Source organism: Primulina tabacum, chromosome 16 (assembly GCF_025594145.1).
Source record: "Primulina tabacum isolate GXHZ01 chromosome 16, ASM2559414v2, whole genome shotgun sequence".
Taxonomy (NCBI): domain Eukaryota; kingdom Viridiplantae; phylum Streptophyta; class Magnoliopsida; order Lamiales; family Gesneriaceae; genus Primulina; species Primulina tabacum.
Genome location: NC_134565.1, coordinates 30,392,550 through 30,418,547, shown reverse-complemented (window position 1 = coordinate 30,418,547; position 25,998 = coordinate 30,392,550). Strand labels below are relative to the sequence as shown.

Sequence of the window (25,998 nt, the reverse complement as noted above, 5' to 3'; positions counted from 1 at the left end):
TTAATTCTAATAAATATACAATAAACAAGTCCAAAAATTAATATATTCATCAAAACTAAATCATAATCACAATTTTTTCAATAATAAATTATTAAATTAACAGCAAATGACGAAATATTGTGAATTAAGGTTAAGTACGAGGACATTCTTTATTTAGTATAATATAAACTATATGTTGTGAAAAAGTAAAAATTTATGGTAAAAAGTAAAAATCTCAAACTCTCAAAATTTACCAAACTACACACTTTATAATATTTTGCTCTCTACTCAATTGTGAATTTCTTCACAAATGGTGAGCCTATTTATAGAATTTCTTTACAAATAATCCAAAAATAAAATACATCATTACCTACATCATCACACACTAATTTTCAATATTTACAACTCTTATTTTCAACATTCAAATATTCAATACACACATTTTAAATATTAATTTTCAACACTCCCCCTTGTGATGATGATCATAATGATTGTCTTCATTACGTGTTTTTATACTGTCTCGTTAAAAACCTTACTAGGAAAAACCCATTGGGATAAAAACCATAGTAAGGGAAAAAGAGTGCAGTCACGTAAACTCCCCCTCATGTTGACACGAACAATTCTTCACAAATTTCGTAGATTGCGCATCCCAATATTATATATATGCTTTCTGAATATTGTCGTAGGAAGTGCCTTTGTGAAGAGATCTGATGAGTTTTCACTTGATTGAATGTGACGAACATCAATACATTTATTCTTCTCAAGCTCCTTGGTGAATGCGAAGAACTTAGGAGGAATATGTTTAGTTCTATCGCTTTTTATGTATCCTTCTTTCATTTGAGCTACACATGCAGCATTATCTTCATATAGTATCACAGGCTTCTCGTCGAATGATAATCCGCATGAGATTTGGATATGTTGGGTCATTGATTTTAACCACACACATTCACGGCTTGCTTCATGTAGTGCAATAATCTCGGCATGATTTGATGAAGTTGTTACGAGCGTTTGTTTCTGTGAACGCCAAGAAATTGCAGTGCCTCCACGAGTAAATACATATCCAGTTTGGGAACGTGCCTTGTGTGGATCAAATAAGTATCCAGCATCGGCATAACCAATTATACTTGGATTAGCATCTTTTGAATATAAAAGTCCCAAGTCTGTCGTTCATCGTAGATAACAGAATATATGTTTAATTCCGTTCCAGTGTCTCTTTGTTGGAAATGTGCTAAATCTCGTCAACAAATTTACGGCAAAAGATATATCACGCCTTGTACAATTTGTAAGATACATAAGGGCACCGATAGCACTTAGATATGGTACTTCTGGACCAAGAATATCTTCATCATCTTCACATGGACGGAATGGATCCTTTTCTATGTTTAATGATCTAACAACCATTGGAGTACTTAAAGGATTTGATTTATCCATATTAAAACGTTTAAGGATCTTTGCTATATAATTTGTCTGGTGAACAAACATTCCACATTCTTTTTGTTCAATTTGTAAACCCAGACAATACTTGGTTTTTCCAAGATCCTTCATTTCAAATGCATCCTTCAAGTATGACACAACTTCTTGAATCTCCTTATTCGTACCAATGATGTTTAAATCATCAACATATACAGCAATAATTACTCATCCGGATGTTGTTTTCTTAATGAAAACACAAGGGCATATTGAATTATTTACATATCCCTTTTTCATCAAGTGATCACTTAGTCGATTATACCACATTCGACCGGATTGCTTTAACCCATATAATGATCTTTGTAATTTCACAAAATAACATTCTCTGGGTTTTGAACTTCGTGCTTCAGGCATCTTAAATCCTTCAGGGATTTTCATATATATATATTACTATCAAGTGATCCATGTAAGTAACCTGTAACAACATCCATAAGACGCATTTCTAAATTTTCAGATACCGCCAAGCTAATCAAATACCGAAACGTAATTGCATCCATCACGGGAGAATACGTTTCTTCATAATCAATTCCAGGCCTTTGAGAAAAACCTTGTGCAACAAGTCGAGCTTTATATCTTACTATTTCATTTTTCTCATTTCGCTTTCGAATAAAAACCCATTTGTATCCAACAGGTTTTACACCTTCAGGTGTAAGGACTATAGGTCCAAAAACATTACGTTTATTTAGCGAATTTAATTCAACCTGGATGGCATCTTTCCATTTTATCCAATCCTGCCGATTTTTACATTCACCAAAAGATTTTGGTTCATGATCTTCGTTATCATTTATGATGTCGATTGCCACATTATAAGAAAATATATCATCAATTTCTTCTATATCTTTTCGGCTCCATATTTTTCCAGTATTAATATAATTGATAGAGATTTCATGATTCTCGTCAGTTTGTGGTTCTGACAGAACATTTTCATCGTCATGTGTTTCTTCAGGAACACCATTCTCTATTTTGTGATCATCATGTGTTTCTTCAGGAACATCATTTTCTATTTTGTGATCATCGTGTTTCTCTATGAATTTTCTTTTTCGAGGATTTTTATCTTTGGAACCGACTGGCCTTCCACGCTTCAGGCGTTTAATGACATCATGAGTATTTTCAATTTGTTTCTTCGGAATTTCAATTCGAGCAGGGGCATTTGCAGCATGTATATATGATTTAGTTACCCCTTTTGTGTCTGCAAATGTATCTGGTATTTGATTTGCTATTCTTTGCAAGTGCACAATTTGCTGTACATCTTTTTCACATTGTTTTGTTCTTGGATCCAGATGTAACAATGATGATACATACCATGTAATTTCTTTTTCGGTATGTTTCTGTTCTCTCCCTAACATTGGGAAGATTTTCTCATTAAAATGACAATCAGCAAAACGTGCTGTGAACATGTCGCCTGTCTGAGGTTCAAGATATCGAATGATTGATGGACTATCATAACCGATATAAATTCCAACCTTTCTTTGAGGTCCCATTTTCTTTCGTTGCGGTGGTGCAATAGGCACATACACCATACATCCAAAAATTCTCAGATGAGAAATGTCTGGTTCTTTACCAAATGCAAGCTGCAATGGGGAGTATTTATGATATGCACTTGGTCTGATGCGAATTAATGAAGCAGCATGTAAAATTGCATGTCCCCATATAGAAATAGGGAGTTTTGTTTTCATAATCATTGGTCTAGCAATCATTTGCAGACGTTTAATCAATGATTCAGCCAATCCATTCTGTGTATGTACATGAGCAACATGATGCTCAACAATGATTCTCATAGACATACAATAATCATCGAAAGTCTGGGAAGTAAATTCACTAGCATTATCAACTCTAATTTTCTTGATTGTATAATCGGGAAATTGATTCCTCAATTTTATTATTTGAGCAAGTAATCTTGCAAATGCAATATTTCGAGTTGACAATAAACATACATGTGACCATCTGTTGGAGGCATCAATCAATACCATAAAGTATCTGAATGGTCCACATGGTGGATGAATTGGTCCACAAATATCACCCTGAATACGTTCAAGAAACATTGGTGATTCAGTTTGGATTTGACTGATGATGGTCTTATAATAAGTTTTCCAAGAGAACATGCTTTACATTGAAACTTATTATTCTCAAAGATCTTCTGGTCTTTCAGCGGATGACCATATGTATTTTCTATAATTCTTCGCATCATTGTTGAACCAGGATGTCCTAATCGATCATGCCAATTGGTTAATATTGAAGAATTATCAACTACCATGTTTGATTCAATGGGACTTATATGTGTATAATGCAATCCAGTAGGGAGCATTGGTAGTTTTTCAATCACATATTTTTTTCCTGATTTATATGTGATAAGACACATATATTTCTCATTCGCTTCATTCATTGTTTGAGTATCATACCCATGTGAATATATATCATTAAAACTCAACAAATTTCTTTTCGATTGTGGTGAATATAAAACATCATTGATCAAAAATTTTGTACCATTAGGTAACAAAAATTGTGCTTTACCACATCCTTCAATCAAGTCTACAGGACCTGATATTGTATTCACCGTTTTTGTTGGTTTTAGTTCCAAGAAATATCTTTTATCTCGGATGATAGTGTGTGTTGTACCACTATCGGGTATGAAACTTCAGCTTTGCTCATAGCATTTTCCATATTTGAACTTCAAAAAAATATGCAATGAAATAAAATTACTGGCTATATATATTTAAATTTAACACATATCATAATTATACAATAAAACATTATTATATGAATACATGAAAAATAAATTATTGTACATTTATATTCTACCACTATATTGTTCATTTTCAGAGAAATGATTGAGAAAATCTGCAGCATCAATATTGTTCATTTCTATCCCACCAACATATTGATCATTTTCAGAGAAATCATTCATAAAATCACCAGCATCAAAATGAGTTGAATCACTCAAACGGTCACTGCGTTCAGTGAAGTTGGTCTCCTTTTCTTTCCCCTTTAATGATTCTTTATAAAGTTTACAAAGATGCTCAGGGGCTCGACAAATACGGGACCAATGTCCTGGAGTACCACATCTGTAGCAAGAACTTTTATATCTTTTTGAGTGATTCTCATTAACACTTGTATTCTCATGATGCCTTTTCAGTGGATGGTTTGGGACGCTCTTTTGAGATGAGTTATAAAAATAACTATCTCTATTGTTTTCAAAACCACGGCCTTGACCACGACCACGGCCAATTCCACGTCCACGTCCACGTCCACGACCTCGACCTCGACCAAAATCTTGTCTTTGAATTTGACTTTGGTTTCGAGGTTTAAATTCATTTTTACTTACAGCATTTACTTCTGGAAATGCTGTTGATCCAGTGGGTCGGGACTGATGATTATTCATTAATAGCTCGTTGTTCTTTTCCGCCACAAGAAGACATGCGATGAGTTCAGAATATCTCGCAAATCACGTACTCTATATTGTTGCTGTAGAGTAATATTTGATGCATGAAACGTGGAAAATATTTTTTCAAGCATTTCCGATTCTGTGACCTCATGTCCACAAAATTTTAGCTGCGAGATTATTTGATACATCGCTGAATTGTAATCACTGACTTTCTTAAAATCTTGGAATCTTAACATATTCCATTCATCACGGGCGGTCGGAAGTATAACTTCCCTTATATGTTCAAATCTTTCTTTCAATCTTTTCCAAAGAGCCATGGTATCTTTTTCGATGAGATATTCACATTTTAAACCTTCATCGAGATGTCGACGCAAAAATATTATAGCTTTTGCCTTTTCTTGTGATGAAGATATACCATTTTCTTTAATGGTCTCGCTTAGACCCAATGACTCAAGATGCATTTCTACATCGAGAGTCCATGACATATAATTTTTTCCCGTGATGTCAAGCGCAACAAATTCGAGCTTTGTCAAATTTGACATGGTGGTACTAAAAAAATTATGATGCATTTTATTAGTTAATGAATATTGCAATACAAAGTAATGAATAAACAACAAGTACAAGCATTTGTAAAAATAAAGAAAACATACGAGAAGGATATTATCCGATAAATAAAAGACTCGTGAGTATGATAACCAAAATAATTAAAAATAATCTTGAGAAATTCATCTTCTTTTTTCTTCGAAAAATTTGATGAAGAATAATTTTTAGAGAATAGGAGAAAGTTGGAGTGATTGAAAGAGTTTGTGAGATTATATTTATATGGCAAAAACTAGCCGTTTTGTTACCGTTTATGACCGTTGGTGTAAAAAAATAAATGTATGTATTTGTATAATTTTATGGTAATAATATGATATATATAATTATGTATATCATATCATATTATTGTAATGAGGTGTCACAAGTTATTTTGTTTAAAAACCTTATAGGCTTTTATACTTGTCGTATCCCTTACCGGGAGTGTGGGATGTCGTCTTAACATCCTCCCAGGATTTATAACAAGTTTTTGAAAAATTTGTTTTTATTATTTCTAATAATAACATTATATTATATATTAAATATGTACACAATAAATAAATAACAGTAAAATAAATATGATTACTTTTGTTATCCTTTTTCTTCTGTTTGGAGCTTGGAAAAGTATGGAGGACTTTTAGAGCTTCGTGCTGATAACGTGTTGTGAAAAAGTAAAAATTTATGGTAAAAAGTAAAAATCTCAAACTCTCAAAATTTACCAAACTACACACTTTATAATATTTTTCTCTCTACTCAATTGTGAATTTCTTCACAAATGGTGAGCCTATTTATAGAATTTCTTTACAAATAATCCAAAAATAAAATACATCATTACCTACATCATCACACACTAATTTTCAATATTTACAACTCTTATTTTCAACATTCAAATATTCAACATTCAAATATTCAATACACATTTTAAATATTAATTTTCAACACTATAAATATATTACTAGTAACATATCATATATAACATGGTGGGTCCACTAAAATCCGTGACCCACCCCGGGTCGGTTTCTAGACCGTTGATCGTGTCTAGACCCGTTCTGCTACTCGTTTAACCGTGTTCGGGGCGTATTTAACATGATATGTACTTTACTTTAATGTTATGGAATATTAATCACATAGATAAAAGTTGGAAATCTTAGGTAATATTTTTTTTAAATCTTTTTCAAAATGTTTTCTTATTCATAGAAACATAGATAGGTAAAAAAAACCCATATTATTTTTAAAATTGTTTTTCAAAATTACAATTTTCAATCCAATTTCTATTTTCTTATGTGATCATCATTTCATATTTTAGTTTTCATCAATCCTATTTTTTTATGGCAAAAACTTGTGTAAGACGATTTCACGTGTCGTATTTTGTGAGACAGATCTCTTATTTGGGTCATCCATGAAAAAATATTACTTTTTATGCTAAGAATATTACTTTTTATTGTGAATATCGGTAGGGTTGACCCGTCTCACAAATAAAGATTCGTGAGACCGTCTCACAAGAGACCTACTATTTTTTTATTTATATAAATTGAATAAACTCGATCAAAGTGGGAGTTATAAGAGAGGTTACTTTTAATTAAATCAAAATTTATTCAATTTATGTCCATATGAATAATTTTATGTTTACATTTATTTCCCTTACTCTTCATCTAGTCTATGTTTATTTACCTATGACTTCAACGATAAGAAGTATAAATCACATGCATGTACGTGATCAATTTGTAAAGATTTATGAGGTTGATATATGTTTCCATATTTGGAACTATATAGAAGGTTAAATGTTCATATTAATCAAGCACATGGTTAGTTGCAAATCTCGGTATATTTTAAGAGTACGTCACCTGTGAGACGATATGCATAGATCTATATTCGTAAGACGAGTCGATCCGATCTATATTTGGAGTAACAAATAATAATACTTTCGACATAACAAAATAACTCATTTCATGAGTCGGATCTGATATGAGATTTGCAAGATGATTTAAAAAAAATGATAAAAATAATCGATCAGCTACACACGTCGTATTTTTAGTGGATCATGGATATATCTCAACGTACTTAGGAAAAGCTTCGAAGTAATTCTTGTTACACGTTATCATTAGACTATATCAAGTGATGTAATTCTACTTGACATGCGTGAATATATATAGAAGATAACGGAGGAGGACTCCGACCCCAAAATATTCACGTAATGTGGTGAAGCGTAAGCAAATAATTAAAATTTTAAATTATGATAGAGTAATATTAATTATATTTTACGACGTTTCTCGGCATATTTTAGAGTTGTACCTCAATCGTATATTCAAATGTTAACGTCTCAACGTACGAGTAATATTAATGTCGATTTATTGTTAATGAGACATATTTAGATCAACTATTAGGACACTATCTTTATGGTAGATTGAATTCAACCTATATATGCGAATAAAATTTGTACATAAAATTTTCCCTTCAAAGAACATGTTGCTATGATGATAAAGTGATTGGGAGTTTGATAAAAGAAAATATATTCTTGATATTACGAGATTGTACAATATAATTTTATGCAAACGAATACATAATAATTAAATATGCCTCAAATTGCATCTACGCCCGTGAAATTTTAAAAAGGCGAAAGCTTCCGTGCATAAAGCCGACATGCATTAAGTATTTTCATGACCAGATTGATGATCAAATCCGTCTATTACAAAATAATGGTTCAACCGATCGGACCGGAACACTATTATATTATATATAATAATTTTATTATATAATAAATAATATATTTTAAATTATACATAAATAATAATAAAAATCTATATTTCGATGTTTATATATATATATATATATATATATATATATATATATATATATATATATATATCTGGCACAAAACAATTGCAAAAGGATTAACGTGCTTGATTTTGTAAGAAAACGAGAGCGTAAAGACCACTGATTTTTTTTAATTGTTATATAATATTTATTATATAATATAAATATTATTCATAATTAAAAATATATTAAATAAAATATAATAATTAATATATGTAAAATAAAAAGAATATTTCGAAAATATTCTTTTTGGTGTAAGATTTGAATTAAATGACTGGAGATGAATGTTGTATTTGATGCATAAATTGCACTATTTTAATGTAAAATTTGCATCAAAATAGATTTTGTGGTTGTACAGCGATTATAATGACATGGGATTTCTGTTCAAATTTAATAATAATTAATAATGTCAATTGCTTTATTCTCTATATTTCATGCATGTGAAAGTGAAACATGGGGAGAACAGACTTCTTTTTTTCAAAAACAAAAATGAGAATCGATCGTATCCGTTGCCGCAGGTAGTTTGCCCCATCTTCTGTTCATAATGATAAAATTAAATATATATTTTCGAAAAACACAGTACTTAATTTCAGTTAATTAAGGAAAAAAATAACTTAATTACGATCTATTGCCCGATAATCGTACTCGTGTCGATCTAACCAGAAACAAAAAAAAAAAATACATAATTTTCTAAGATTTTAAATTTGAATAATTATTATACATATGACCAACTAAATTTCTAATTCACCTTGACAAATCATAGACCTTTCAAAAAGCTAAAAACCAACATCTTTTCTATTTTCTAACTAAATATATTTAGCAAGCAAAAGCATGCGTATCACATATATTTCAACATGCAGTAATGATTATATATATATATATATATATATATATATATATATAAACACGTACGTATGGAAGCATGGAGCAAAAGTCAGCAACTGCTTTGCTAACCTTTTCTTGTAAATCTTTCCCATCTCATTTCCATAACAAAAGAGTCGTAGAGAACAGTAATAGTAATAAATATATCATATAATTCTTTTTATAATAACAACAATTATCATATTAAAGCGAATACAAAATATTTTAATGCCTAAAAAGTTAAATAAGTAATTGCGTGATTTATTTATATAAAGATTGACAGAAATGTTGAGATGCATAATCTCATCATAATCTTTCTTTTCATATTCATAATTTCTTCATAATCTTTTCTCATTTCCCATAATACCATAGTTTTTTCGGTGCTAATACAGTGACATTTTTGGGTCCCTAAACGCTCACTCTTCCAGCAAACCAATAAAAAAAAGTAGAAAATTTGAATTTTTTATTGTAGAAAATTTGAATATTTGAGTACTAATCAAAATTAAATTTCGTGTCATCAAATAAATTATTATGAATAGAAATATTTAGTAATCATGTTTAAGAAACACCAAGTATTTGTTAACACAAATATTAGATAAACATGTTTTCAAAAAAAAAAAAAAAAAAAAAGAAAAAGTACCTACCCACTAATTAAATTTATCCTTACTACAAGTATTACTAACTAAAACCAAATATTTGATCCATTCTTAAAATTTTTTTATTCAAAATAATAATACATTATTCTTCAAGAAAATATAATAATAATTATTATTATTATATATCAACCGTCCGCACCACCCAACTTCTATAAATATGCAATCTCGACAGGACTTTGTCATCACATCCATACCTCTTAACTTAAAGTTCCATCCCACAAGAACTCTTTCCAACATTTACCAATCCAACATATAATTTAAAGTAAAACAATGCTTCTTCAAAAGCATACTCTACCATACTTGATTGGTGTCCTCTCATTAAGTTTATGTTGCTCTTGTATCATCCACGACGAAGACGATCATTTGTCTCGTGGTTATGACTCCCAAGAAGAAGTTGGCTACGATTTTCGGGCTTACCCCTCCTACTTCAACCTCGACCAAGGCGTCGAGTTTGACAATAGCTCAATCGAGTTCGACGGCAAGCTTTCTGGCTTCGAGGAATTCAAAAGAGATACCACGTCGTCATCGACCGCTTATAAAACCATCAATGTGCTCAACTATGGAGCTAAAGGTGATGGACATACCGATGATTCGAAGGTATAAATTATTTACAAGCATATACATGATTTTTAGTGATATAGAGAAATATATAATTATACATGTATTTTTTAGAGACTTTATTTAATTTTGATTTCGATTCCTTTTTTTCTAAAGGAAAAAAAATTAGAAATAACAGCCTAACTCGAATTTATTTAAAATCAGGTATTTCTGAACGCGTGGAAGGAAGCTTGCTCGTCCATGTATGGTGTTAATTTTGTGATTCCCCGGGGAAGAAGTTATTTCTTGAAACCAATAAGGTTTACAGGACCTTGTAAATCTCACATAATAACACAGGTAATTAATTAGTTTAAACTTCAACATTTCTTACAAAGTTTTAGCCGTAAATTAGTTTAACTCGAATTTATTAATTGCATTACATTCATAAATATTTTTGGTCTCATATATGTCATTAATTTACGTTTTGTAATATTGCTTTTTCATACCCTTTAATTTATTCGAGTATACGATATTTATTTACCATTACAACATCGATCGGGAGACGGTTTGTTAAGGATGATGGCGATATTTATCTCATCTCTCTTAATTTATACTATCTATACTATATTATTAAGTGTGAGATCTTTTAGAGTAACTACTTTAGATAACACCAAAATATTTAATTTCATAATTACCCTTTTGACCCTACTAAAAACCTCCTCAAGTCACTCCATATTCTAAATAGAAAAAATATAAACAAAATTTCACTTCTAAATCGATCAACTCTTCTAAATTGAAAATAATTTCATGTTAATTGTTTAGTATTAATTGGTCAAATTAAAAATAATAAATAACACATGCAACACGTGTGTATTTTTTACTAGTTCTCATGATGATCACGACGTGTTCGACAAATTCGGAATTATTTAGCTTTAAAAAGGCTTTTTTCTTAAAAAGGGTATTCAAATAAATAATTATTTTTATAAAAAAATAACACGATATTTAATTTATGATGACAAAGTCTAATTTGTTTGTGCAACTAATTAAATATATATTCCCAGATATCTGGAACACTTATTGCATCCAACGATCGCTCAGACTACAGTAAAGATGGGAGGCACTGGATAGTTTTTGACAGTGTTCAAAATCTTCAAGTTGAAGGTGGTGGGACTATTGATGGCAATGGCAATATTTGGTGGCAAAACTCTTGTAAAATAAATAAAGCCAAGGTCAGGAAATATATATATATATATATATATATATATATTATTAATATTATCGGAAAATAAATAAATTATTGAACCTTAAAATTATGTTGTATTTGTTACTAATACTCTGTTGTTTTTCTTTTATTATTGTTCTTTGATTGCAGCCTTGCAAGGATGCTCCGACGGTAAATTCACGCTGCTATATATTTGCATATACGAGGAAAATAAGACTTTCTCTCGAGTTCTATATGGATCATTCTACGTCATTGTGCTCTATCAGCTATTATATATATCATCACATATTGTTTATTAATTTGGTTTGTTTTATTTTATTATATATTATTATTATACAGGCTTTGACATTTTTGAAGTGCGGAAACTTGGTAGTAAATAATCTAAAGATCCAAAATGCACAGCAAATTCACATGTCCTTTGAGAAGTGCACAAATGTTGAGGCTTCCAATCTTGTAGTGAACGCACCAGAGAAGAGCCCCAACACTGATGGGATCCATGTTACAGCCACTCAAAACATCCGTATTTCAAGTTGCACCATTGGCACAGGTACATAAAATTTATGATATCCTGATCCCCGGTCGAGCATGAAACAAAAACCCGAGCTAGAAACCGTGTGTCAACGTGATTTTTTTTTTTAAAAAATAAAAAACATTACTCGGTGGATTCCGAACCAACATGTCTCGATTGGTTTCGAGGCAGAACTCTCACAGGCCTGAGAACTGTCGCCTCGAAACTATGGAAGACTGAAACTAATTGTTTCATATTTTGAATGAATTAGGTGATGACTGCATTTCAATTGTGAGTGGATCAGCACGGATTCAAGCCACAGGCATCACTTGTGGACCTGGACATGGCATCAGGTGATATTTTCAAGAACCTGAATTCCATACAAAAAGATCGATCATATAGACTATAAGTCATACTGACAATTTAATATGTTCTGCAATTTTAATTGATGGTGTTTCTTGATTTCAGTATTGGAAGCTTAGGTGCCCGGAATTCAGAAGATCATGTGTCTGATGTCGTTGTCAATGGAGCAAAGTTATCTGGTACCACAAATGGAGTTAGAATTAAGACATGGCAGGTAAGTAAATTAAAAATATGTATATATAGATCCAAGATTATGTAAGAAATGTTTTGCTAAATGAAAATCTGGATCCCCTCCTTCGTTTGAGTTGTTTTATTTATTGATTCTTAGAACAAAGCTTCATACGAATGTGAACAGGGTGGATCAGGAAGTGCAAGCAATATCAAGTTCCAGAATGTGGAGATGCACAATGTGAAAAACCCTATAATCATAGACCAAAACTATTGTGACCAAGATGGACCATGCAAACAACAGGTAAAACAAATAAATAAGAACCCTCAGACAGAATAGATTTTTCTTTTTAATTAATTACCCAAGTGAGGGCTGCGAACGAGTAGACTAGTGGCTCACAAGAGGTTCGGCCAAAACTTGACTCGAGCCGGCCTGATCAAAAAGAGCTAGAATCAAGCTCAAGTATTAATATCTCAATCTTGATTAATAATTCAATAAAGGGAACATGTAGCTTGATTACTGAATTTATTTGGGAGTTGGGCTTGGGTGGGATGCTACTTGAGATGAAACTCATCCCCACCTATACAAACCTTTTTTTTCTTGTCGAACCCAGGCATCAGCTGTACAAGTAAAAAATGTTGTGTACCAAAACATCCAAGGCACAAGTGCTTCGAATGTAGCTATCGATTTCGACTGCAGCAAAAGCCATCCATGCCAAGGAATTGTATTGCAGAATGTGGATTTAGCAGGGAATGGGGGAGGAAAAGCTAAAGCTGTTTGTAACAATGTCAATTTACAGAAATACGGAACGGTTACACCAAGCTGCCCATAAAATTACAAGACAGTTGATGAAAAAATAAAAAATTTGCAGGGATGAAGTTTCAAGGATTCTTTATACGATCTAGCATTCATTGGTGCACATAGCATAGGAATGTATAATATTCATTTTTATTTATTAAAAGAACATGAATAATGTTTGTTGTATCCCTGTTGTATCATAAGCAATAATTGAGGACTAATTGTGCCTCCTAATACAATGGTACTGCTGTTTGCATGTTAGAGGATATTTTTCAATGGATAACTGAATAAAACGAAAAGCAAAATTGCCAAAACACAACAATAAAGGTTATCAATATCTACCAGCTTTTATTCAAGCGGAAAATGTTATTGCTATTTTCTTACGGGCTCACGCGAAAGGCACAATTTGTAATATATTTTCAAGATTGAGAGTCTTCTATCAGCGTTTAAATGACGAGGACTACATCGAGTGGTATATCTGGAAACAAGAATCTGTAACATAAATTAGCAAAGTTAGATTGTGTAGCTACATTACAAATTTATTTTTCTGCATTTCAAACCAATTATGTTGAATGTTGGAAGTGCGAACGTAAATACTAGGCGTACCTCATAATTTTGCGTATACCCTGAACTTTCCAGGAGCATCCTTAACAGATTCTGGTTTACGCAAGTTGCAAAAAAAGGTAACCCTTGAGGATGCAATTAATGTTTTATTCTCGGGATTGGAAGGATCACATTTCGAAAGGTGCACCTCCCATACCTGCTCACAAAAGTTCCACGACATTCTAAATTAGAGCAGATGAAAAGCATGAATGTATGTATATATATATATGTATATATATATATTTATGCATATTTACTTAGTTACAAACCTAGCCCCATGTTATTCAAAATACAAAGGTTGCACTAATTTTCATCTGAAATGTAAACCATTCCAGTTACTTGTGGTGCTTTTTTCTCCTTCAGGTAGCATCCATTCTCTTTGATAAAAGATCAGTTTTTTCCAAAAACTTGAGGTAGAAGTGTAGTACAAACAATAATTTTATACTTTAACATAGCCTCCCATTACAGTGTTCTAACAGGCATCGCCTAGGACTGCCTAGGCAGTGTCTAAGCGCTGGCGGTCGCCCAGATTTTAGATCCGCCTAATGTAATATATAGAATTTTTTATTTTTTAAAATGATTGTTTAACATATTTTTCAATCAATTTGTATTGGATACAGAGGAGGACATGTCATTGATTTTTAGTTAGAATCTAATATCGAGGATTTATTGGATAAATATGAAGATAAACTAGAAAAATTAGATATTTAGGTAAAAAAAACCGTCTAGGCGGCCGCCTAAACGCCTAGGAGGTGGGTGGCCGCTCAAATACCGCATAACGCATTTTAGAACACTGCCCACATATAACCCCATAGACAAAGGAAGTATGTACCAAATTGATATTCAAGGCGTGGAAGTGTACATTGTTTGAATATCCACATATAACCCTTAGACAAAGGAAGTATGTCCCAAATTGATATTCAAGGTGTGGAAGTGTACATTGTTTGAATATACAGGCAACAAAGGCCGAGAAATAAGCATCTAACAAGAAATTAAGGTAATATATGGGATTTTGTGAACAAAAACCTCGAAATTATGACCTCTTAGCCCTAATACCATAGTAGAAACAACTTACGGAAAGCTCATAGGTTTGGCACAAGCAGTAGTTTTATATTTAACATTTATATTAAGAAGATAAATCACAATTTATTAATAATTTTTTTTACCTGAATGGTTTTGCCAATGTTGACCGGTGTAGCCTCAGCAATGACAAAGTCTCCTAACTCTGCGCTCTTTAAATGGTTAATGCTGAGTTGTATTCTAGCCACTCTCTGCAGCCCTGATGCAAGGTGAGCTCCCATGCTTGCGAGAACCACCGCTATCAGAGCCGAGACCCCTCCGTACAACACCTTGAATGGCTGCATATCCAGATCTGAAATGCTCAATTAAAGAACTCAACTACCAATCATTTGAGTTATGTCACAAAGTTATTAGAAGCTACTTGTTCCAAAAGTTGAAAATAATGGAAGGCGATCCAATAAAAGTTGTATAATTTAACACTTGCACTCACATCTATGTTGTAGACCATGAAACATAGATCCAGAAACATTATATAATGCATACACATGTGTGTCGGTCAGGTATTGGACATCAAAGTTTGAGAAATCAACACACGACTTGTTTCAACGAAATATAAAGTGACTGCAGAATAGAAGAATTGAACTTGCATAATATTGGTACTTATACCTTGGTAGACACCAATTGTAAAAAATATTGAACCGATAAGAGATGCCTTAACAATAATTTAATGCATCGAAGATATCTTTATAGTCAAAATAACAAATAAGCTAGCATAAGGAGTGTTACCTGACAACTAGGGATATAATCGAATCGAGCTGAGCCGAACTCTTGAATGTTTGAGCTTGGTTCGTTTATAATCGAGCCGAGCTCGAGCTTTATTTAACGAATATATGCATGACTCACGAGCTTATTCAAGCCTTTATCGAGCTTAAACAAGCTTAATAAATATGAATTATACATTTAAATTTTCATTAAATTAATTAAAAAGTAAATTATATATTTAAAGAAAAATATATTATTCTTATTAAAATTTGTAAATTTATTATAATAAATAAATTTAATAGATTTTTCTATATATTTTCATAAATAATATGCAAAATCAATAAATCAAATATCAAAACTATTATTTTTTCATCTAAAAAATTACTAATGAACTTACCAACGAACATGTTCACGAGCTAACGAGCCGAATACTGTAAAGCTTGAGTTTGGTTTGTTTATCTTAACGAGGCTCATTAAACGAGCTCAAACGAGCTTTTATCGAATCGAGCTTCGAATAGCTCACAAACGGTTTAGTTCGTTTACATCCCTACTGACAACACTTTGAAGTGACCATAAGGTGGCCTGAAACTTCGTGAGGTGAAAGGTCATCTATCTCGAATCCAATTGTGTGAAGCGTAGTATCCAAAATCTCTGTATCTGGTCGTCCTCCAGTAAGTAGCGGCGATGGGTGTTCATCCTTCTCTGTCTCTTGCTTGCTTCGAGTGCTCTTGTAGGAAAATAATAAAAAATTAAAAATGGGACGGATATACTATTTCTCAGCTAAACTTGAATGTCCGCCGAAATACCACTTGGCTACAATTGATCCAATCTTTTTAGAGATAATGTCAAGGCAATTATGCACCCCTCAAATCCTAAGGTAAAAAATACTGTTATAAAAGAGAGTTTGTTAGGGAAAATTTGGGAGTTTATGAGGCCTTGCTTTTTATAGTTAAACGGTCTTATAAACTGACGGTCTTATAAACCATTAAACTGGAAAGGCAATCCCATCAAATTCACAGTTTGAATTCTGATCCGATATGGAATTCTTATACCATCAAATTTGGATGTTTATCCTACATAATGTCAACTAGATCTCTCATTGAAGTCACAACTTCTTGTTCATCTCAAGTTTTTAGACCTCGAAGCTGGTAATCATGTTCCAGTATTCATTAACCATGAAAGAAAAGCTTCACAGACTTCCAAAAGTCACATTCATTACACAATGCAAAAGCTAAAAGCCATTTTCAAAGAACAAACAAAACAAAAAGCTAAAAGCCAAAATTTTGTTAACGAATAAGAAAAATTCTCTCAAAATGTTAAATAGATGCCTAAAAACCAGAGCTAAAAGGAAAAAAGAATCGGCAATAACTGAAAATACAACCTCCTCAACCCGTGAATCACGTAAAAGTTAAAAAATAGCGCGCACAACCGCAAACATAAAACTACTCCCGATTAATGTACCGACTCAACAACCAATTTTTTTTTTTTTTGACTTCCGCAGATAAATTGATTTTTATAGAAATACAAGAAAACTCACCAGCAGTCAAGTATCGTGTGGGAGAATTGTTTAGAGAAAATACAGATTCAAAACAAGTGAAGAAAACAAGCATCCACCATTTGCAAAGAAAATAAATGAAGCGACCAAAATATATACAATGGTAAGCTGTCGTGTTAGGTGAGATAGAGCCTTACATGAGATGAGCGTCGCCGCAGTAGCGCCGCCGTGGCCAATAAGGTGGCTGCGAATTGTACCCCGCGAAATCGACACTTCGATATATATTGCACTATTATTTGAGGGATTTAAAAAATAAATTACCAAAATGAATTCTAACCTTCAAATAAATTAATGTTCAAAAAAAAAACCTTCAAATAAATTAAATTTAAAAAATACCCTAAAAACTTTTTTTTTTATTTATTTTAGCCTTCATTTGACTCTTTTCTACATAAACACAAAATCATATTAAATTGCAAAACAGAAGTTTATAATTAAAATCTGAAAGTTTATAAATGTGAAAAAAAATATAAAAATAGAATAATAAATTTTCCATCAATTTGAGATAAGTTTGTTTTTCTTTTAGAAAATAAAGATAATAATAAATCAAGAACAATTCACATTTTGCAATATGGAATAATAGTGTAGAGTCAATTTTTTTCCTTCATTTTTTTTTTTAAATTTTAAAATAGAAGATAAACACAAAATAAATATAAAACAGAGAATAATATTTAATAAAAGATTAAAAGAATGATGAACAATAAAAATATTAACGATCGCTCTCATTAATAATAATAAAACTATAACACATAATATTTTGAAATATTCATACAGGGATATTAAATTTTAATTTATATAGTATGTTATTATTACTATTGTTTGTTATTAATGTATTGATATCATCATCATCATTTATTTTTTGTCAATGAAAATCTAGATCATATTTTTTATCTTTTAAACAACTTAAAAATATTAAAGTATTTGGTATTATAAGATATTTTTATTGTCAAAATTATCAAAAATGATATAATACTATGAAATATCCATTTAGTCACTCCATCAAATTACACTTTAGTTCATCAATAATGATAAAAAAAATTTGTACACACACGCATCGCGCATGTGCATAGTAACTAGTTCTAATAAAAATATAGAACAAAATTTGAAATATGATGACTATAAGAACTATATCACTACGATGGATAGTTTTCACTTATAAACATATGATGTCAACTCTTATATCTAACGTCTCATTTGGCTGCTACATGAGACGATCGGGAATTCTGCCTTCCGAGTACTACTCGAAAAGCATGCTCGAATACTACTCGAAGAGCATGCTCGAATTTATCCCAAAAGACTATAACTTTAAGTTGTCAATATTTCAAATTTATTTCTCTTGCATATGGAGTAGGTCTTCTTTTTGGAAAATGTCAATGTCGATCTAGTTCATATCTATAGTGAAAAAGTAATATTTTTGACACAAAAAATAATATTTTTTCATATGTCGAGTCGGATGGGAGATTAGTCTCATAAATTGTGAGGTGAGATGATCTCATATGAGTTTTTGTGATATATGATGTTTTTAATGTTTCTAATCATTTGAAGGCCAGCACCGCAAGTTCTCTTTATTTATTTCTTAATTATATCTATTCTATTTTATAAAAGTTGGGGATATGATAGAAATCGCTAAGGAATGACACCAAAATATCCATTTTTGCCCCTCCATTATGGACAAATTCACTAAAATTGTTTCCTATCAAAATTGCAGTATAATCTATCACTGTTTTGTATAATTACATTTTGATTATTATTTAAATATAAGTCAAATAAAGTATAAAAAATATTGTACAAGCACGCAACGTGTGCATCAGTGTACTAATATTTATTAATGAGAGAATAGATTGTTATAATCGAGTTTCGAACTCCAGATTTCGTCTCAAACTTAATACATTTGTTTCAGATGAAACCGAATATCTCAAATAGTTTCACTATAGTTTCATAATTGCAAATGTCTAGGTCAATATTTATCCACCAGATACAATTATATTATACATTCGTTAATCGATTTAAGAAATATTTGTGAATAGAAAGTATAACAAAGAAAAAAACAGAAACATGCTGCGATCGCCAATCACGAGATCTTTCTTATTCGTTGAACACTTTCAGATTTTAATTTTTTTTAATAAATTTTTGTACTAAAATATTTCTTACTAGACAAAGCAAAAGAAAAAGTGTTCTTTTATGTAACAAAATTCAAGATCCAAGAAAAAATGTTACAACTTTAGATTTGGAATGGAAATGGAGGGCATCATGCAATGATTAAACAAAAGTAATTATCATTTTTACACCGTAAAAGTGGTTAGCGAAGTAAAGAAAAATCATATAAAAAAAATTCCACCGTCATGATTGTAAAATTGAAGATTGAATGTTCATGTACGTCTTAGTGAAACAGTGATAGGGATCGAGCTTCAACTCTAATAGTCTCACCTTGTTTCCCCCTTGTGATGATTCAAAACTCTATGTATTAAGGAGGAGGGGTGTAGACCATTTTTTTGGCCTATTGGAGTGAAATTTTACCTTTCCTCCCTTCCATTTTACTTTTTTTATGGATAATTATACCCAATCAATTTTGATAATTTCAATTGTAGACAATCTTAAAAAAATCAAATATTATACAAATACGCAACGCTATGTGTCGGAATCTTAATTACTAATTAAGGCTCAAGGACCAAAATGTTAGGATGATATGACCCCTCACTTACTATGACTCACTAAATTGCAGTATGGACTATGGTCATTTTTCATAATTATAATATTATTCATTTCTTAATATAAATCAAAATAATCTAAAAATATTGAATTTCAAATAAAATTTTCACAAAATAATAAATACATAACCACACTAACAATTATTACAAAAGTATGTAAGAAAGAATCCCCACTATTTAAACAATAACCAATATAATTTTGAAATAATTGTCATGATCTTTGGCAATAATGCCACCCTAAGATCCTCCCAACTCAATCATTAGTGCCGACCTAGTTGAAAAAAAAAATTAGTTGTGCCCATTATTTCCGTTTCCTCTGTTTTGGGTTAAAAATATATTTTTAGAATTTATTTTGTAAAAATCATGTGAAATTTTAAATTATGTAAATTAACATACACACACATATATATAATTTTAATATATTGTACACTTATGTCTACTTCCATACTCATCTATAAGATGAGACTCATTTATTTGATGTACAATTTGAATATGCTTTATCACATTTAATAAATGACTGACTTCGTTGATGAACATAAAAACAAACATGATTGTTTGGCCAAAATCTTTGAAGCCCAATGATAATAGAAGCCCTAAAATGTGGAGAGACCCAATAGACAAGTCCAAGAAGGGGTAAGTTGAAGACCACGTTTGGGGGAGTTGGTCCACGATCCACGTTGGACGATCGTGGAAAATGATCAAATCGTTCGGTGGATTGGAACAAAAACTGAGAGGAAGAATCAGAAAAGACCCCCGACAAAATCAACACAACAAATCTACAGCAAAGCTCTGCAGAATTCCTCTCAATAGTTCATCTTTTTCAAATTTCCAGTATTTTAGTTCCTTGAGATTTTTACATATTCCTTCAACTTTCTTGTGATAATGTCGTTCAAATTCATAACAGCGTAATTAAATTTGATGTTGTTCATGGATTCCTCCTGTAATTTTGTCTTATTCCTCATTTTGTGTTTGCGTTTTTGAGCCATTTCGAAGGAGTTAGAACTTACGACCGAATCGAGACTCGCAACGCTTGGTAAACGAAGTCAGATCATTCACAACTTTGGCACGATCACGTGCCTGGCACGCCCGCAAATTTTCGTGACAAACAAGTTGGCACACCCAGTGGGACCAAATGCCTCCAAAGCGTACTGAGAAGAATGAGGGAATTCCTCCATCACAGGGGAAAGTTCATCGCTCACAGGAAGAAGAAAATGATGCAGATGGAAGAACTGTTGAAAGACTAGTACACCAGTTCGAGGAAGAGACTATGAAGGAAGGAATTGCTGTTTCTGGTGGTGATGGGTCTTCGCCGAACTTCATGTTGGCCATGGAGAAAAATATCCGCAGCGATCTCAAGGAAATGACTCAAACTTTCGCTACTGTCATGATGGAATTTGTGGCAGAAATGAAGGAATGGAGAAAGTCTGCAAAAGGCGAAGTGGTTATACCAGAGAGTGATAAACTTCAAGAGAATGACGTCAAGCTGCTGAAAGATCAAGGCCAAGGTTCAGGAGTTTCTCAGGCAGGTGAAAGTCGCCGCTTGGGGGAAGCACGAATTCCTGAATCTGCCAGGGAAGGGAGATACACTCCTCCGCACAAAAGGGATGAGGAGTTGGGGTTGAAATTCCAAAACTGCAGCAACAGTAAACAAATGGCTGGTAACGTGTTCTCTGTGACGTCTCCTAACTTACATCCAGGGATGTATGTTGATGGGGGAATGCGTGGATATTCAGCGCTAGGTTTGGGGAATAACACTCTGGGGGCAATCTATCCTCCTCACCATTTGAGACAAACTCCAGCGTTGGATTTTGAGATGGTACGTGATGTGATTCAAGAGTTGTATGGCCCAGGAGTGAGGCCAATCAACTGACCAGAATTCCATAAACCGTATCCTGATATTGTGGATCATGAAAACCCTTACCCAAGAGGATACCGCATTCCAGACTTCACGTTATACTTCGGGGAAGACGGCCAGTCCAGCGTGGAACATGTGGCCAGGTTTACAATTCAGTGTGGGGAATTGGCAAATTTGGAGAACTTTTCTAATTACAAGTTACGTTTGTTCCCCAATTCCCTGACCAGTACTGCTTTTCACATGGTATGCAACATTACCTCGAAATTCTATTATGACTTGGCACGATATGGAACGTCAATTCCATACACAATTCTTCCGGACAGTACCTGAGATTAGTATAGCGGAACTGTCAATGGTGGTCCAAAACCCGGGGGAATCTGCCGATGATTTCATTTGTAAGTTCAAGAAGGTGAGGAACAGATGCCGAGTTTTCCTCCCTGAATCGGAATACGTGAAGATGGCACAACGAGGACTCGATTTTGAACTTAGAAAGAAGTTCCAAGGGATGGAATTCCGTGATTTTTATGAACTTGCTGCCAAGGTATCAGAGTATGAGGAATTGTTACGAGAGGAGAGTCATAAAAGAAAGTCTACAGTTGGCTCTTATTTCCAGGAAGTGGAGGAAGTTGCATTGGCAGAAGTAGAAAACTCCGGATCACGGATTGTCCCTTTCTTGAAACGCAAAAGTGAAGAACTTTCCAAGAAAAAACATTCCTCCAGTGCAAACACCCTATACTTTTGATGCATCAAAGACGGAGGAAATTTTCGATCACTTGGTGAAGGAGAAGTTTATAACATTCCCCTCAGACCACAAGCTGCCCACTAGGGAGGAATTGAAAGGAAGGGATTACTGTAAGTACCACAACTCCTTCAACCATAATACTAATGCTTGTTGGGCTTTCAAGAATGTCTTGCAGGAAAGAATCAACAAGGGTATCCTGAAATTCCCCGAGAAAAAGGAAGCAATGATAGTGGATGAAGATCCTTTTCCCCCGATAGCCAATGTGAACATGAGCAGTACTGATTTGCGCTTCTTGATCAATGAGAGGAGAAAGAGTGGAAACAGGGACATGTCCATTAGGCCAGGAATTACTATAAAGAAGTGTTGGGTGCCTCGAAAAATGATGTTTGAGGTTAGGGAGAAGAAAACAGAAACTTTTCATGGGAAAGATCGCTATTACAGTGGGGAGGATCTGCATTATACTGGAAGGAATATGAGGTATGACAGGGAATCCATGGCCGAAAGGCCGGAGAACCAGTACCTCAGAAGGAGCCCATATTCTTGGTCGATGAATAACGAGAGAAGAAGTGGCCAGCAGTCATTTCATAAGATAATACAGAGGCCATCTCTTCTGAGCACCGATAAAAAATATGAGAGGAATTCCCGCTTTGTTGTTCCTCCCAGAGCAATCTCTGATGGTGTATGGAGGCGAGTAGAACATCCAAAATTCCCAAAGCCTCTTTCTAGAACTCAAAAACGACGTTTGTTGAGAGAAAAAGCTGCTGAACGTAGGTCTGGGATAGAGGAGTCATTTAAAGAGAAGAAAAAATTTGGGAGGAAGGCTACTGAAGATAATGAGGAGGAAGATGATGATCTATTATTGGAGGAAGACATAGAACCAGTCAAGAGGGCTACTTTCAAAGTGGGGAAGATTTTGGTTTCATTTGAGTGTGCCACTGGCTCGTTAATGTTGCCAGAGGAATTCAAACGCAAAAGGATGTGTGAATCCGAGGTGCTCGCTGGAAATCAAAATGGTACACAACCTGTTCAGACTGATATTTTGAATGAAAGCGTCGGTGTTTTTGTCGATGAAGAGAAAAGAGTATTGATGAAGCGACCCACAAATGAAATGACTCAGCATATCAAGCCACTCTATATTGTAGTGCATGTGAATGGAAAGCCGTTGTCTAGAGTGTTAATAGATAATGGGTCTGCTGTGAATATTTTGCCGTACAGAATTCTTCAGAAATTGGGGAAGAAGGTGGAGGATTTGATTCCCACCGAAGTTTCCGTGGCGGCTTTTACTGGGGAGTCTACAAAAACTTTGGGAGTATTGCCAGCAAACATCACTGTAGGGTCCCGATCTTCGTTGTCAGCCTTTTTCGTGGTAAATTCCAGTGCAAGTTTTCACGCTTTGTTAGGAAGGGATTGGATTCACACCAATCATTGTGTGCCATCATCCATGCACCAGTTGCTGTTGATGTGGAAAGGAGATGAGGTGGAAGTGGTACAGGCTGATTCACAGCCGTATCAGTCAAACTCCAACGCAGTAGAAGCTAGATATTATGATGGAGCCTTCGGACCTATCAGAATTTGTGATTACAAGGTGAATGGGCAGCAAGGAGCAGTCTACATGGACACCAAGAAAATAAGGGAAGCAGTTGAAATAATTCTCAAACCCACTGCCATGGTCTCTCCTAGACCTATGGTCCGACCTATTATCGAGGAAGTCGATGACTAAGTTCACTAAAAAAGAGATGGAAGTCGCTGCAACTTCCGAATGGAAAGCCACATTACAGCAGCTGGTGAATGAAGTACAATCTCAGGAGTTGTGGGATATCGATGGAGCTAAAGTAATATTTGATGAGGAATATGGAGGTAGCAAGGAAGAAGAGTTACAAATGGAGGATTTCATCTTAGCTCCGGCTCAGATGAAAGATCGACAGCCGGAGACAGATGTTTTATAAAGATGAAATAGATGAGAAGTATTGTACAAAGTAGGCTGGATAGCCACTTTGGCTAATTTTAAAATATTGACTCGTAGAAAGTTTCTGTAATATGCGAGGAATAGGCTTTTAAGCCATTCCCCGCTGAACTTTTTTGCAAATAGTGATGGAGCATCTGTGAATAATAAAAAGAAAATTTGCTCATGGAATCCTTTGCAGCTGATATGTTTTTAAGAGAATAATGTGTTGTCTTGATAGCCGAATTGATGACGTGTAGAGTACGTTTGTTACATATTTCGATACTTTGATGGTGTTTGGAAAGTATGGATGATAATGAGCAATGGTGATAACATGTTGTGATAATATTGAAGAAAACAGGCTATTTAGCCGTTGTTCTTAATTTATTTTACAGAAATCCGGGCAGAGTTCCCCCTGTATACGTGACATCCCAGAAATACAAATACATGAAAACAAATCCCAAGCAGCATGTATAAGGTAAACAACATGTTTCCAACAACAAAGTTTGGCTTTCAAGCCACTTTCCCAAATCTACACATCATAAAAAAAACACTTGCCAAACAATGGCAAACCAGTGCAAAAAGTACACCTACTGTCCCTAGCCTACGTATTTTTTTTTCTTTCTTTCAATGTGTATCACACTCCATACATATATGCTCAGTTGGTTGCAAAGATATTCATCCAAGCTTGGAAATTTATTTTGGATTGGCCGACTGGCACTCCCAAGAGGCAATATTTTCCTTCTCCATTGGTATTTAAGGTACTGCTTGCATTGGCCTTTGAGATAAATCCTCGATTTCTCCAACTATGTTCCTGTGAAATAAATGTGATCACATGAGAAATAATGGAGTGTTGATCAACAAAATTATGCTTTGTGTGTGCTATATGTTGTCATTGATGTAGCACGCGTCACTTCTTTGTGAGATGGAATGGATCTTGCCATTTTTGAGTTTATAGCTTGCCAAAATTCCAAAAAATGGGATCTCATCCTCAGTGAATTTGGTGGAGCATCACAATTCCTTGTGCTGGTGTATTTCTTGGAAGCACGTGGAAGATTACATAAGTTGCACAAGCTATAGACCGAGCTCTGAAATGCACACTAAGGAAGCCGCTCTGTTGAGGTGCAAGCAGTGGGTGTTGCAAGGTGTTGCTTATCAAAAAACTCATTCAAACATATGCACAAACACCTTGAGTGCAACATGAAATATAGCAAATTCTACAATGTTTTTGTGATGGAGGATTGAAAAAATGGTGAATATACCTACCTTGAGAAGATGTGGCTTGATGTAAAGGAGATTGATGATGACAATTTTCAAAAACTTGAATGGCATAACAAAGGCCATGTAATCGGTGATTTCTGTTGGAAGATCGATGAGAATCGATGGAGATTTGGGGGAAGGAAATGATGAAAGAAAGATAAGGATGGGGTTCAAAGAATGCACACTCTGTTGGAGGAAGAAACATGTGTTTCAGCTATC

The 25,998-nt window shown here is 33.5% G+C and overlaps 2 protein-coding genes and 1 long non-coding RNA gene across 3 annotated transcripts; 1 reads left to right on the top strand and 2 right to left on the bottom strand.

Annotated features, from left to right (window-relative positions):
• The first annotated feature begins 9,945 nt into the window (after positions 1–9,945).
• On the top strand, positions 9,946–13,379 carry LOC142529857 (polygalacturonase-like). The gene is made up of 9 exons (XM_075635529.1): positions 9,946–10,335; positions 10,501–10,632; positions 11,337–11,504; positions 11,648–11,668; positions 11,837–12,044; positions 12,277–12,358; positions 12,474–12,582; positions 12,724–12,840; positions 13,151–13,379. Exons 1-9 carry the CDS (start codon positions 10,009–10,011, stop codon positions 13,367–13,369), a joined length of 1,383 nt encoding a protein of 460 aa, XP_075491644.1. The 5' UTR covers positions 9,946–10,008; the 3' UTR covers positions 13,370–13,379.
• LOC142529859 (uncharacterized) lies at positions 12,048–13,154 on the bottom strand. The gene is made up of 3 exons (XR_012815975.1): positions 12,899–13,154; positions 12,426–12,544; positions 12,048–12,342 (listed from the first exon to the last, which is right to left on the bottom strand). It is a non-coding gene; the product is annotated as an uncharacterized LOC142529859 (long non-coding RNA).
• A 261-nt stretch (positions 13,380–13,640) lies between the features above and the next one.
• On the bottom strand, positions 13,641–17,496 carry LOC142529858 (1,4-dihydroxy-2-naphthoyl-CoA thioesterase 1-like). The gene is made up of 4 exons (XM_075635530.1): positions 17,413–17,496; positions 15,105–15,310; positions 13,942–13,992; positions 13,641–13,827 (listed from the first exon to the last, which is right to left on the bottom strand). Exons 2-4 carry the CDS (start codon positions 15,300–15,302, stop codon positions 13,708–13,710), a joined length of 369 nt encoding a protein of 122 aa, XP_075491645.1. The 5' UTR covers positions 15,303–15,310; positions 17,413–17,496; the 3' UTR covers positions 13,641–13,707.
• Between the last annotated feature and the right edge of the window lie 8,502 nt (positions 17,497–25,998).